Raw genomic sequence first — 13,981 nt, 5'->3', positions numbered from 1 at the left:
TGCATTGTAATTGTCACAAAAAATACACAAAAATAATGAAATACTGGAGGATGAAATGTGATGGTATAAGTCACTTCAGACACACACATCAAAGTCTAAGTATGATACAAATAGACAGCAAGCACGATGATAAGAAGTGAATTGCATTTTCATTTACAAAAATGAGCAGACGTGGAAACAACAAACAAATAATAATAAAGTGGCTTTTAAAAAAATAACAACACACAGATTCTCTGATATGTTTACAGAAATACATATAGCAAATATCTGTCACGCGCCCTCCAAACCTGGAGATGACTGACGACTGCATGGGGTTTGTGGGCGATGTATTTTTTTTTCATCAGTTTTTGAACATGTCACACAACAGTTTCTCCATGGGAGTGTTTCCGATGGTCCTGTGGAAGAACAGCAGCTCTATGCGCTCCGAATTCACAAACCGCAGAGAGGGAAGAAGAAGAAGCAGCTTTCCAAACCTAAAAAAAAATTTAAAAAAAATAAAAGGAAATAAAATTAACTTTTTTCATGCGGCAGGAAATTGCACTGTGTGTTCCAGACTATACCGGAAGCGGTGCCATAACACAGAGCCTATCAATGCACAGGCCTGACGCCTACGCCTTATTCCAGCTGAGAGGTAATGCTGTGCAATGCATGCCCATCGCTATGTTATTTATTTATTTATTTATTTATTTATTTATTTATTTATTTATTTATTTATTTATTTATTTATTTATTTATTTATTTATTTATTTATTTATTTATTTATTTATTTATTTATTTTTCCACAAGATGAACAGGGCATTATTTTTGTAAATTTCATGTATTGGAGAACCAAAAAAAAACATAAAATCTTTAAAAAAAATGAAATAATTTTTCTTCTGCATGGAGCGATGATTTGAAAGGACAGGATGTTACCTGGCTGGTTGACTGGGGTAGTGTGAGCGAATGTGTTGTCCCAGCATCACTTGAGACTGATCCTGAAGATTCTCCACTTGTTCTGGATCTTTTAAACCACGAGTCTCTGTGGAGGAGAGGAAACAACGTGAGTCACACAAGTTCAGACCAATAACGGTACACACTGACCTATTTCTATACTCTGAATATACTCTAAAACAAATTCCCTCGTCTGTTATATTCAGTGGATTAACTGGAGTTGGAGTTTTACTCTTGTCTTGCTTATTATCTATTGCCTCCACTATTGATTATTTGATTAACTGCTTAAAGTCAAAGCTTGTCCTAGAAAAATATTCATGTCAATATAAGGACAACCTGCATACCTTTGTGGTGGGTTTTAAGTTGTGTTTTTTTATATCAAAATTGTGTTTGTATAATTTTATGAGGTAGATTCTAGCATATATTTTATTTATTTTAAGTAGTATATATGTTATATGTGTGTGAACAGTTTCTGCTCCTGCTTTTGGGGACAACAAAGTCAAAGTTGAAAGCCCAAAATATAATTTTTTTTTTTTTCGGATTTCAAAGCTCATGAAGTGTCCAAAGTGTAACAGGTTCATCCTTCGTGGAGAATCATTGTGCTCACTACCAGTTACAGTAATCTGCCTTTTATATTTTGGAAAAACAGAAATCATTAGGAGTCCATACCTGCAAACCTAAAGTTAATCTGTCAAGCAGAATTAAAGATTTATTGAACTAAACCAGCCCTTTAGTCTATTAGAATCTTGTGAAAATTATCATAACACTGAACAGAAGCCTGAACCACTTGTTGACTATTACCTCACAATCCCATTGGACTCACCTGGCTTGAAGAGCACGATGGCCTTGAGGCAGGCGAACTCCGTGGGATCGACGGCGAGAGCTTTGAATCTGCTGAAGACCTCCTGCAGCAGGCGCAGGTCCAGGCTGGTGTAGCTGCTTTTACCCTGCATGCCGGGGCAGAGGTCGGGCAGAGAGAGCAGCGGGCAGCTGTCCAGAGGAAGAGACCACTGGATGGCACAGAGCAAGAAGAGCTCACTCCACGCCTCCTCTAACAGGATGACCTGGTGGGATACCAAGAAGGGTTATATGGAAGCCCAATCCTGACAAAACATAATTGTTGATAAATGATCAAATATAGATTATAAAAAGGTTATCATGAATATCACGCAATTATTAAGCTTTAAGACATAATTTTGAATTCATATTGTATAAGTATGACCTATTTCTTTTTTTGTAAAATGACTAGAAAAAATTGTAAATTGTAACAATTATTTTTTTCCATGAATTATCTAATTTGAATGATTTTTTTAACTGATTCATCATTTGGACTGTATGTTTGGTCAAAGAGCTTTGCATAATTAAAAAAAAAAAATCATGAAGTAGTTGTATGGAAGTATGATTACTGATTTTCTTTGGAAGCACATAAAAAATTATTTCTCTGCTCAAAATGCTAGACTAACATGTCAAATATATGTATGAGTTGATACGTATATGTCTAAATGGAGTCTCACCTGGTCTCTGAAGGGAAGGTTGGAAAACACAGGCAGGTTCTTGGCCCACTTCACTGACATGAAGAGCAGCCTCGCCGAGGTCTCATAAACATTCTCAGAGCTGGACGGATACAGAGCCATGTGGTACTCTGAGGACGCTCGCTCCGGCTCGTTGCTGGTCACGTCGATGTTCTCGTCAACTGAAACAGAGAAGATATAGGGTTAGGATAGAGGGTCTGGAAGGATCATTTTAGTTCAAACCTTATTCTTCAACATTATTGCTATCTTTCTACATATGGAGACAACTTGATCTTAAATTTTTTTTTTGTGGTTTTTATTTAGTCTGTATCATAGGTTTCAATGCAAAAACCTGAGATAACCTTTTAATGATAGTAATCACAGTGTTGAAAGGGGGAGAGAGGGGGGGACCCGGGTCAGCTGCCACAAGGACTTAGCCTTAGCCACAGAGGGGGGCCCCTGAGATGACCTTTTTGTCTAATCTGATCTCAGAGTGTAATTTCCAGGTAGTTGCCAAATATGAAACCCTCCTCACCATCTTCGGGCTCCAGCTTGGCGCAGGTCTCTGCCGTCATGAGACTGGCCATGAAGCGGTGGTTGTTCTGGGGACTGACGCAGCGCTGGGGGGCCACAGAGGAGGTGATGGACACGGAGGAGGTGATGTGAGGCCACGTGATGACAGAGCCTCCGGAAGAGGAAGAGGAGGAGGAAGAGGCTGAGGAAGAGGAGGTGGGCTCTCGTGTGGTGGCCAGGTGTTCCTTCTCATGGTCCAAGTCGATGGAGTCCAGACGGACCTGAGCCGTGCTGCGGGGCTGACGCTCATTCTGCACTGCTGCAGGGATGGAAACGAACAGGGAGGGAACACAGGACATGATCATGAAGTGCATGTATAGTTTCTGATTTGGACGCACCCCACATGGTTTCGTATTGGAATGTCCAACTGTGACAGTGATTTTTTCGGAGCATTATGTGATTTCCACACACTCACCATCCTTATTCATGCCCGCCTGCAGGCACTTCTTCAGCCGGCATGCCTGACACTGGTTGCGATGAGCTTTGTCCACTGGACACATGCCTGTTCCCGCCTGGCACCTGTTAACACACAGCCAGGACTTTAAACAGAGAGTTCACTCAAAACTTAAAAAAATACTATTTATTATTATAATGTAATTATTATAAAAAATATGATGAAGCGTAACTGAAATTTGAGCTAATTTACTTGAAAATAAAGTCACTTGTAACTCATGGTGCTATACTTTTGTTTACAATGATTGCTGTTATGTGACAAATCATATACTTGTACTATTGCTCTGAAAAACACAACTATAATATATTAAATTAAACAAAATGTGTGGGTTTTAAACTATAATTTGCCTTAATTTCCCATAATACAACTCATCCATTAACTGGTTTTAATAGGATGGGAACACTGTTGATCTGAAGTTATTAAATGATGTCCTGTGGTTTTGTCTTACCTGTAAATGAGCCTCCTCCTGACGCTGCGTTTGAAGAAGCCGCTGCAGCCGTTGCAGGCGTAGATGCCGTAGTGTTTCCCACTGCTGGTGTCTCCGCACACTTTGCAGACCAGGGCCGGGCTCAGAGCTTTGCCGGGGGCTGGACTCTTGGCTGGGAGTCAAACACAGGGCAGGTCGGTTATGTGCCCATTCATGTAGACTGGTATTGTTTTATACATGAGCCTGCCATCTGCACTCTGACAGCTCAGTCTGCACACCGCTCCATATGAGTCAATATTGCAAGGGCAGCTTAGCTCTGAACAGCTCATTTAGTGGATGATTATGAAATTAAAACAATAAATGGCAGGAGGAGGATTAACCACTATCATAAAAGAGGCATAGATACTGTAATTAATCCAAATAAACCCATTAATTACAGTTGAATGAATGCATATTAATTTTGGCCTTGTTCTACTACAGTATATGTATATTTGTATTGAAGAAATGCACTTCTGCAAGCTCGGAGCTTTCAACTTTAATAAAATAAAAATGTTACTAATTAATTCTTGATCAATTAAACAAAAAGATGGTTTCTGAATTTAAGATTTCAGGCAGTTTGTCATCTGCGACGTTAAACACTGAAAATCTCGAGTAGAAGATTTGAATCTAAAAAAATCAAGTTGATGAATATCGAAAATCTTCCTCAGTCTTTTGAGGTTAACACAATTTTTTTTTATCCATTATTTTCCTGACTACATGTCAAGTTTGCATCCCATCTTTGAGGCTTGGTGGGCACCTGTTGCCCCTGGTGAAACCCTTACCTCCTCTGCTGTCGTCAGACCCCACGCTCCCAGGAGACCCGGCGGGCGAAGAGCACGACATCATGGGGATCTTCGACAGGTGATCCTCCATCATTTTCTGAAATAGTAATTTTCTCCTCAAGTGAAGATGAATAGAAGAAAACTTTGTCGCAAACTACAAGTCCCCTTCTCCGGAGTCGTCAACACACAAAAAGTTCAAGTTCCTTTTGAATCTGTTGCTGCAGACCCTTGTGTGGGACTGAAATGTGTAGCTGTCAGGCCTCCGGTGGTCCCCAGTGGGCAGATGGTAGTTTGAGTCCCCCTGCTAGAGCCTCTACTGTGTTGCAGCCTGGGTAGTGGAGATGCAGATAGGCTGGGGTCCTGCCCTGAGCTCCAAATCACACTTGTTGCACATCAATGGGTTGTGTGTCCTCCCTGCGGCCGTCAGGGTCCGTCACTGTCTGTGGGTGCTCCTCGGTGGCAGCTCCTCAAAAGGGAGCCCAGGTGGGGGGTTGAAGGGGGGGCAGGATTAGCCCCACGCGCTGTGTAAGCAGCATGCTTATTTGTCATCCTCTTAATCTTTACTGTTCATCTACTGGATCAATCAGTCACATTGGCAGAACATTGGTGCCGATTGGACACTGAATCTCTGGCTGACAAAATTAACAGAACTAGAGATGATTTGTAAAACTCCAGCTCTCTGGTAGAAGAGCTGTAACTTTAGACCAGTTCCCATCCAGCGCCGTCTACTCATGTCTCCTCTGTCCATGAGGGCATCCATCCATCAGTCAGCGCTCCTTTTCTGAATCTCCATTTGAAGGGATGATTACATGAGGCGCACATTATTATATTTACCAGCCTCTTCGAAGTGTATTTCCACTCTTTTCCCTTTTTATTTGTCTCCAAAATTCCAGCTCTGATTCCCGCTGCTGTATATTTGATCTGTGTGATTGCTTCCCATTCATAATGACCCACAGTGTTTGCTATGTATAGCTGCCTATTAACTCCCATTTCATATTTTTTTCTTTTTTTACAAACTAGAGATCATCAGTGTCCCCCTTGGCTGCCGGGAGAAAAAGGTCACATAGGGAATAATAGAGTTTAGAATGTCTGATGTTATAGACGACAATCATTGAGCTCGTTCATGAGGGTCTCTAATGTATTATTCAGAAGCTGGAATCATCCTACATGTGGCATACACAGACAGTTGTTTAGCCGCAGCAAACAACCGACTATCTACGGACAACCAGCATGCAAAACCAAGACTACAATATGAAACATGCAGCCAGGTAATCATAGATAATTGAGATTGACTTGTTGTTTCAGACAATTTTGGGTCCAAATGAAAGACACTGTTTGTTATTGCAGTGATTAAGACAAGAAGAAAGGCCTCAAATTAAAGATGGAAAAGCTGTTAAAGGTAGTCACTTGTAGCACTTTAACTATGAAAATCAAACAGGAGATTCCCTGTGAAAGCAGCATTGTATCAGCTCTCAAATTCAAACAACACTTCTGTCGTTCATGGTCATCCTCTAAAGGTCATGTGTGACTTTCTGCCCATTTTATTTATTTGTTTCTTGACACAGATGAGCGGTTCAAGTGAATGATCCTAACCTAAAAAAGGGACGCAAGCTGCCATGTTTCTGACATCTGTACACTGGCATCTGCACTGACTCTTTGTTGTTTGTTTTTCTGTTTGCTGTTTGTTCTGTTCCTCTGTGCGATGCCTGTCCATAACTGCACTCACAACTATGATTCTAGATTAAACACATGAACTCTTAAACCCTGCATTAATTAATTTTCACAGAAGGAACAAGCCCAAACATCTGATATATACTATGGCATTAGAACGCTACACAACATTTTTTGACATCACTTTGACTGATTGAAAAAAAAATATTAAGATACAATATTAAGAAATGTACAACTTCCTCCATTGGCCAAAGTTTATTTCGGGGTCGGTTTCAATTAAAAAATAATTTATCTAGAGTATATGACACAAATTTGATTGATACATTTCATGCATATGGTTATTTTGTATTAATCTGTATGCTGAAAATAAGGTTTAAAACAATCATCTTCTTCATGCCAAAACCATTTCATCTGCACTAAACTCTAAGTAGTAAATTTGCTTGGAGAACCAAATTAATGTTGGTGTCAGCTAGTTCCATCTCCACAACAACAAGGCCCTGACCATAATTGGAAAAAACAAAGTGGAAAGCAGTTAAGTAGATTACAATTTGACCACGTTTTGTCTACTGGGGTCACCAGCCGCAGTCACCCAAATACGACAGGGGGGATGGGGAGGGGAACACAATTAGCTCAAAAGATTAAAAGAGCAGTGAAGACACACTCCTTGTGGGCATCTTTAGCCATATGGTGGTACTCTCTTCACCCTCGGCCAACACACTGTTGACCTTTGTAAGATTTACCAGTTAATTAGTCCTGTGAGATCAGTGTTCCGCAGGTTTTCTGCATGGATTCACCTAATTACACACAGATTACTGATGTGGATACGGTCATGGTCATTTACGTCCAAAAACAGGAGCACGGAAACATGTTAGGGTAAATTTTCATCAACCTGATTCTCCTCACAGATGTTCAGGTGGAATTGATAACTGTTGATTAAAAAGTGAGCTCACTGCTGTCATATTGGCTCTGGCTCGAATTAGTTTGAAACTTTAAAAATGTAAAAAAGTGTATGTATGTTGTGTGTCAGTTTATTTGACCATAACGAGGGAAAATAAATTTTTGAATATTTATTTAATATATAACAATACTTAATTAATATGTATTTAAATGAAAAACTAGGTGGCGCTCGTGGTGCAGTGGGTAGAGCATCGTCGTCCCCGGGCCCACGCCTCGCAGCAGACCCGGGTTTCAATCCTGCCCCGGTCAGTTCTCTACATGTCTTCCCCTCTTTGCCCCATTTCAACTCTGTCTCTCCGGAATCTGACTAATAAAGCAAAAATGCCAAAAATATGAAAAACAATTTTTTTTAACTAAAAATGTCTTTGAAAAAGAGTTTAAATAGCCTCGTACACATTTAATTTTTCAATAAGTTAAGTTCACTCCCAGATTGCTAACAAATAACACTATGTTTTGTACTTTTTTAAATAGCCTATGTTTTTTTTTTCTTTTTTTTTCAGAATGTCTAAGGATTGTTTGGGGTGTGGGGTGGGTGGGGGTTATAAATGTTTGTTTGAAAAAAAAAATAATAATCAATTAAAATAGTTTATGGGAAATAGCCTCGTACACAGCATTTACACCAGTACATGATTTTTGACTAACACCAAATAACCGACTAATGTCTAGCTCATCTCTTCTTCATGCATTATTCACTTATAATATTCTAATAATGTGCTGATGCCGCCTTTTAATATATTATGAGCAAAAGGGCCCTCATGAGTGACAGCATTATTGCTTTATTATTTATTGAGATCATGTGTAATATCCATTCAAATAATGTGAAATATATATCAAAGGGGTAAAGGTTGGGGTTTGCAGATCCTCAGTCATTAACCTTACTTATAATTACCAAAATAATAATTATAATTAAATGATTTTTGGGGGTTATAATTTTTTTTTAGATATTTGTTATTTACACATGCTTTACTGCAGCTCTTTTTCTTACAGATCACAGGAATGTTCAACCTTTAGTGCTGATGATTATTCTTCAGTTGGCTTTAAACCATCTTACTTTTTTCATCGCAGTTCTTTAATGAAATTGTTGTACATACAGGGTTTATTATTTTTAATAGGATTTTACATTGTTTCTAGCACTGCTATACATTTTTACATACAAGATTGTTTTTTAGGATGTCAGATGTTTTTTAAGGATCTCAACTTGAAAGGTTGATGCATGTGTGAGCTGATCACAGTGTACACCCTGATAGGAAATAAAAGGCCCAGTTTCCTGGATATCTCTTTGTTTTTGTTGCTTTACCACAACTTACATACACTTTACACACCTATCGACATGCTCACTACTGATATTACTGATTTTCAATGCTCATACCTGTATTTAGATGGCAATATCCTTTTTGGTAATGCACACAATGATTTATTGACATTGTGTATCCCTTACCAGTTTTTGTCATGACCTAGAATCAGGGTGATGAAAAATTGGGGGCTCGTCCAGGATTTGAATCTGGGACCTCTCTCACCCACCCCACCCCTCCTTTCCTCCTCTCTCTCTCTCTCTCTCTCTCTCTCTCTCTCTCTCTCTCTCTCTCTCTCTCTCTCTCTCTCTCTCTCTCTTCCATTAATTCAAGTGTATCAAAAATGGCAGACAACAAATATACAGTATTAAGTAAAAGGAGTATATCTGCATCTGTGCTAGAAAAGTTATAAAAGTACATGTATTGATAAGTTTCAGAGTTTTGTGTAGTTCATCAGAATTTTTTATTTTTTATTTTTTTTGCACTGTCAAGAAATCCTTAATACTATTCCTGTATCTTAACATATGAAATGACTTGTTCCTTCCCAAATTATTCACCATTATCTTACTTCAATGTATTTGTTAAATTCATTCCTGTAATAATCCTGTATTAAAGTAACACCTGCTGTGGGAGCGTGACTGTGTTGAGCTCCAGATCAGATCAGCTCTCTGTGTTTAGTTTGTCTATGCGGGCCAGGCCAATCACAGCATTAATAACAGTTTATATAATCATGATAAGCTGCAGTACACAGTGCCACCATCTACTTTTAGGTGTAGACTTGCTGACATGAGCAGGCCATAGATTACCCCAATACAAATAGATTAGAATGGGGTCGTCCTTATATTAGAATTCAAAGAATGATTACAGGAGCCCTTATGTAATGACATTAAGGACTCAATGTGTCATACAAGTCTTTATACGTTCATGGGGCGACAAAAAACGCTGTCAACAATTCTTAAATGAGAGGAAGCTGTTGACTCTGTATGTTTATTATCATCTGTTTTCAATGTTTTATTTTCTAATTACAAAGTCCCAGATTTTTAACACCAATACACTTTGATATCTAATTGCATAGATTTAAGACACAAGTCACACCAACATCTACTAAATGTATCCTTGTCTGATCTTCCCCCAAAGTTTAGATTTAATTTAGGGCTGTCAAGCGATTAAAAAAATTAATCTAATTAATTACAGGCTCTGTGATTAATTGATCTAAATTAACCGCATACTTATATGACACTTGTATGCCTGTTTATAAACAACTGTATAGGCTACCGTTCGTCTCTCGCTCTCTCTCTCTCTCTCTCTCTCTCTCTCTCTCGCTCTCTCTCTCTCGGAACTACTAGCGCCAGAAAAAAAAACACAAAACAAGCAGGCTAAATGACGACTGTCTATCTCCCACAACAGACAGCGCTGCACTGCCACACAGGTGTGCATAGCCTATGCCGACTCATTCAACATCGTCCTACTCATAGCCAAAACTATTGACACACACACACACACACACACACACACACACACACACAAAGGAGGAAAAAAGACAGGCATATGCTAGGAAGAGTGAGAGGGGGCGGGTGTCCGTTTGCTGGAGACGATCGCAGCTAGCAAACTAATTTGAGACACGGAGGAAGATTGAGAGATACTGTTTTGAACCTAGCCTACATTGTTAATTAGGCACCCACTAAATCAATGCACAAACACTGCAGAGAATAACATAAGACGTATTCCTATACCTTCATGCTTATTTGCCCGGAGCAGCCCATAAAACGTCCATAGAGGCAGAGCCCTCTCTATGCTTCTTTCTTCACTCTTTAATCCCGTGCGGGCCGTGTGCGCAAACTACAGGTGCAGCTCCGCTATCGTCTCACCTCTTTTGCACCGGGTCAAAGGGCAATATAGAAGTGCGATTAATCTGCGTTAATTTTTTAAATCGCGTTAATTTTTCTGTGATTAATTAATCGAAATTAACGCGTTAATTTGACAGCCCTAATTTAATTATTAATTTTTAATATACGAGGCCAACAAAGTTTCGATATATTGAACACAAATCATTTGTACAGTTTTTATTTATAGCCCTTCAGGGATTAAACCCGCATTATCATTGTAGTTGAGAAATGTTGTCATAAATTATAAGAACGTAATTTTTTCATTGCACAATTTGTGACTGATTTTTTATTTTATTTTTGTCATTTTCCACTTGGATTATAGCATTACTGTTTTATAAAAATCATCTTGTTATTTACAGCAGCAGGGCCCACAGTATAGTTTACCAACATATAAGTTTGGTTCCAGGTGCGTCAAAATAATTTAGTTTTGACTTTTGATGATATTATTATTCAATACTAAGAATTACATGTAGGGGAGAACGGGGGAATCTGAGGCATCGGGTAATGTGAGCCACCCCCTGTATCTAGGCAACGGAAAACATTTTTGGTCATGTGAGATATATGTTTTCAAGCCCCTCTCATTTCCCCATGGCCCTGAAAGAGAGGACCTCATGGTGCTGTGGTAAGCATGTTTTTTTCACCAAAATAGGTATTTTGCATGTAAAAGTAAATTTTCTTGCTGTCAACTTAATCAACTGTTGTGCCAAAGCAAATGTATTCACGTAGAAAAATTTCTATAATACGTGTTGATGAACTACCAACATATGAAACCATGTGATGCTGATAACTGAAGATTAGCCTGAAATGCTAAGAGAGGTAGTTTTTTCTCAAATTGTGGTGGTGGGTAGCCTGGAAATCCCTGATATCTTGAACGATAGAGGGTCTGGCCACGATCATTAGTAATTTCCAACTCAAGGGGCGGCTCCTACTCGTGCATTTCAAATGCCACTGCACGCAGTTGGATAGCACTACAACCAATCAGAGCGATGCACAAGGCGACGTAAGCCCCTTTCGTTTAGCGAACAGCTGCTAAACTGTTAAATTAAACGTTTGCCGTTGTCGGTCGGCAAAATAGAACATTCCACTTACTTGCTAATGAAAGATTTGAGTGCCGTCTTCCAAATCGTTAAGGGTCGAGGCCAAAGCAATCTCAAACTCACACAACATATCCGCAGCCATATTTGATGTTTACTATCACGGCTTCGACGTCGCATGCACGTCACTGTCGTCATCCGGTTACGTCCTCCCCAGAGCACCATATAAAGGGCTCTGGCGCGCCCATATTAGATAGAACCAATTGAAACGTGAGCCCAGATTTCTGGTCTTCTTGATAAAGCTTCAACGGAGCGTGTCCAGACCAACACGCGCAGCAAATTTAATTTGCCAGCGCCTAGTGGCAGGTCTGGGAATGCCAGGCTAGGTGGTGGGGGAAAGTGAGCCAAATGCTGTGGGGGAAAGTGAGCCACTGTCTCACTTTCCCCCACCATGAGGCACAAGTTAAGTTTAGTCTTAAACATATTTTAATGTAATATTACATGACATATGTTTTATTTTAATGACATACACATTGTAGAAAAGCCATCATGCCAAGGAAATACACCAGGAAGACGACCTGGGGCAACCACACGGAAAGAGCACCTTCTCATATTTCCCTGTAACCTTCAGGGCTGGAATGTAGAGGAGGCCTAGTTGTGGAGTATAACAGGCTGATGTTATAATCCAGTTGGGTCTTCTCCTGTGTTCTGAGTCCCAGGCTGTTCTCGCTGGTTCTGATTTTCCTATGTATTAACCCCCAGACACAAGCTGGCTCTAAGGGTTCTGACCCCCAGACTGTGTTCTAATCTAACTGGTTCTATCTTTCATTTGAATCTTATTAAAACCTTTTGAATTATAATATGTTGTATTTGATTTTGTTCAGAGTTACTTTCAAGTGTCTAGAAAATTAGCTTTGCTTTAGACCAAACCCCATCATTCTTTTACTAGTCCGACATTAGTTCTGGAATGTGTGGCTAGCTTTCAGGATTATAACTGTTACAATATGTGTTGTTATGGTAGTTTCATAGTGGAAAGTGGTTTACCCCCAGCTGGTTCACTTTACCCCCTTGATTTTCCTGGTCTGGCTCAGTTTACCCCACAGCTGGGGTAAAGTGAGCCACATTTTTGAGAGTGAGACATGTTTTTTTAAAACAATCATATTTTCACTGCCCTTTGTCTTGAAAAAATTCTGCTAATGCCCATTTCTAGGAAACATCCTGAATTAATGGGAAATGTGTAAATTTGAGTGATAAATCATTTTAGTTTGCTTAGAGGGGAGCAAATGTAAAAAGTGGCTCAGATTACCCCGTTCTCCCCTATATGCAAATGTATAAATATGTTTTGTAAAATAACTGCAGGCTTTGCAAATGTAAACAAATCCCCCTTCCCTGGAACTGCATAGTGCATCTTTAAGTGACTTCATGTAAACATGTTGGCCATGTTGCCTGAACCACACAACTGGTTACATCACTTGCCTAATACACACAGTACACTCAGTTACCCTACCCAACCTGAGCAGGCCATACTTATGAAAGGGGATAGAATAACACACACACACACGCACACAAACACACACACACACACACACACACACACACACACACACACACACACACACACACACACACACACACACAAACAAGCTCACAGGGGGAGAGTGTTGCCATGTATCGTGAAGGAAACTCAAGGAGGAGGGTGGAGATGAGAGAAGGGGGGCTGTTAAATCTGATCTGGCCAATGCTGACGACTGCAGTGTCGCTGCATCCTCACATCAGCCCTGAATCAATGTGGATGTCTGTGTGTGTGTGTGTGTGTGTGTGTCTGTATGTGTGTGTATGTGTGTGTTTTGATAAAGCTGTCTTTGGGATCTGACTGTGGCTGCTGAGCCTCTTACCTGTGTATCAGGTGGATAGATCTGGTAGAAGATCCTAATCTTCCACATCGCTCATCTCTGTCATCTTGTAAACTTTAGGAACTTAAATGTATGAGCCACATTTTACGAATTTTTTAAACATTTCAGCTAGGACCATACATTTCAACACCTGCAGGTGACGCTTGAAGAAAAGATCCCCTAAATCAGTAGGATTAATTTTCTGCCGACCCTACATCTGTACGAAATTTCACAGTAATTATTTAGGGTGTTGTTGAGATACTACAACAGCTAAACACCAGCAATGTGGAGATTTTAAATCATTTTGTGACCCTGAAAGCAGCAGATCTGTTGATGAAGATCATGTGATACTCCAGAACAGCTAATGAATGGACAATGTGCTGAGATTGTAAAAACTCAATGGTAAATATTATACTTTTGGAATCTATTTTCAACCTTAGTTTTAATGCATGAAGTTTTCATCGTTTGAATATAGTATAGTATTCTTACCATTTGTAATGTTTTGTCTCCAGAGTCATGTTCTGCACTGTTTC

General features: G+C 39.6%; 1 protein-coding gene across 1 annotated transcript; it reads right to left on the bottom strand.

The window, feature by feature from the left end:
• Positions 1-340: 340 nt before the first annotated feature.
• On the bottom strand, positions 341-4,810 carry LOC307256490 (photoreceptor-specific nuclear receptor-like; the record flags this gene model as incomplete). Its single annotated transcript, XM_080035463.1, has 8 exons — positions 341-473; positions 913-1,018; positions 1,754-1,994; positions 2,445-2,623; positions 2,977-3,273; positions 3,430-3,533; positions 3,917-4,067; positions 4,717-4,810. 8 exons carry the CDS (start codon positions 4,808-4,810, stop codon positions 341-343), a joined length of 1,305 nt encoding a protein of 434 aa, XP_079891589.1.
• Between the last annotated feature and the right edge of the window lie 9,171 nt (positions 4,811-13,981).

The sequence above is a fragment of the Ammodytes marinus genome, assembly GCF_949987685.1.
Source record: "Ammodytes marinus genome assembly, chromosome: 1".
Lineage (NCBI taxonomy): Eukaryota > Metazoa > Chordata > Actinopteri > Uranoscopiformes > Ammodytidae > Ammodytes > Ammodytes marinus.
Note: the sequence above shows the minus strand (reverse complement) of the source record. Positions and strands in the feature narration are given on the sequence as shown.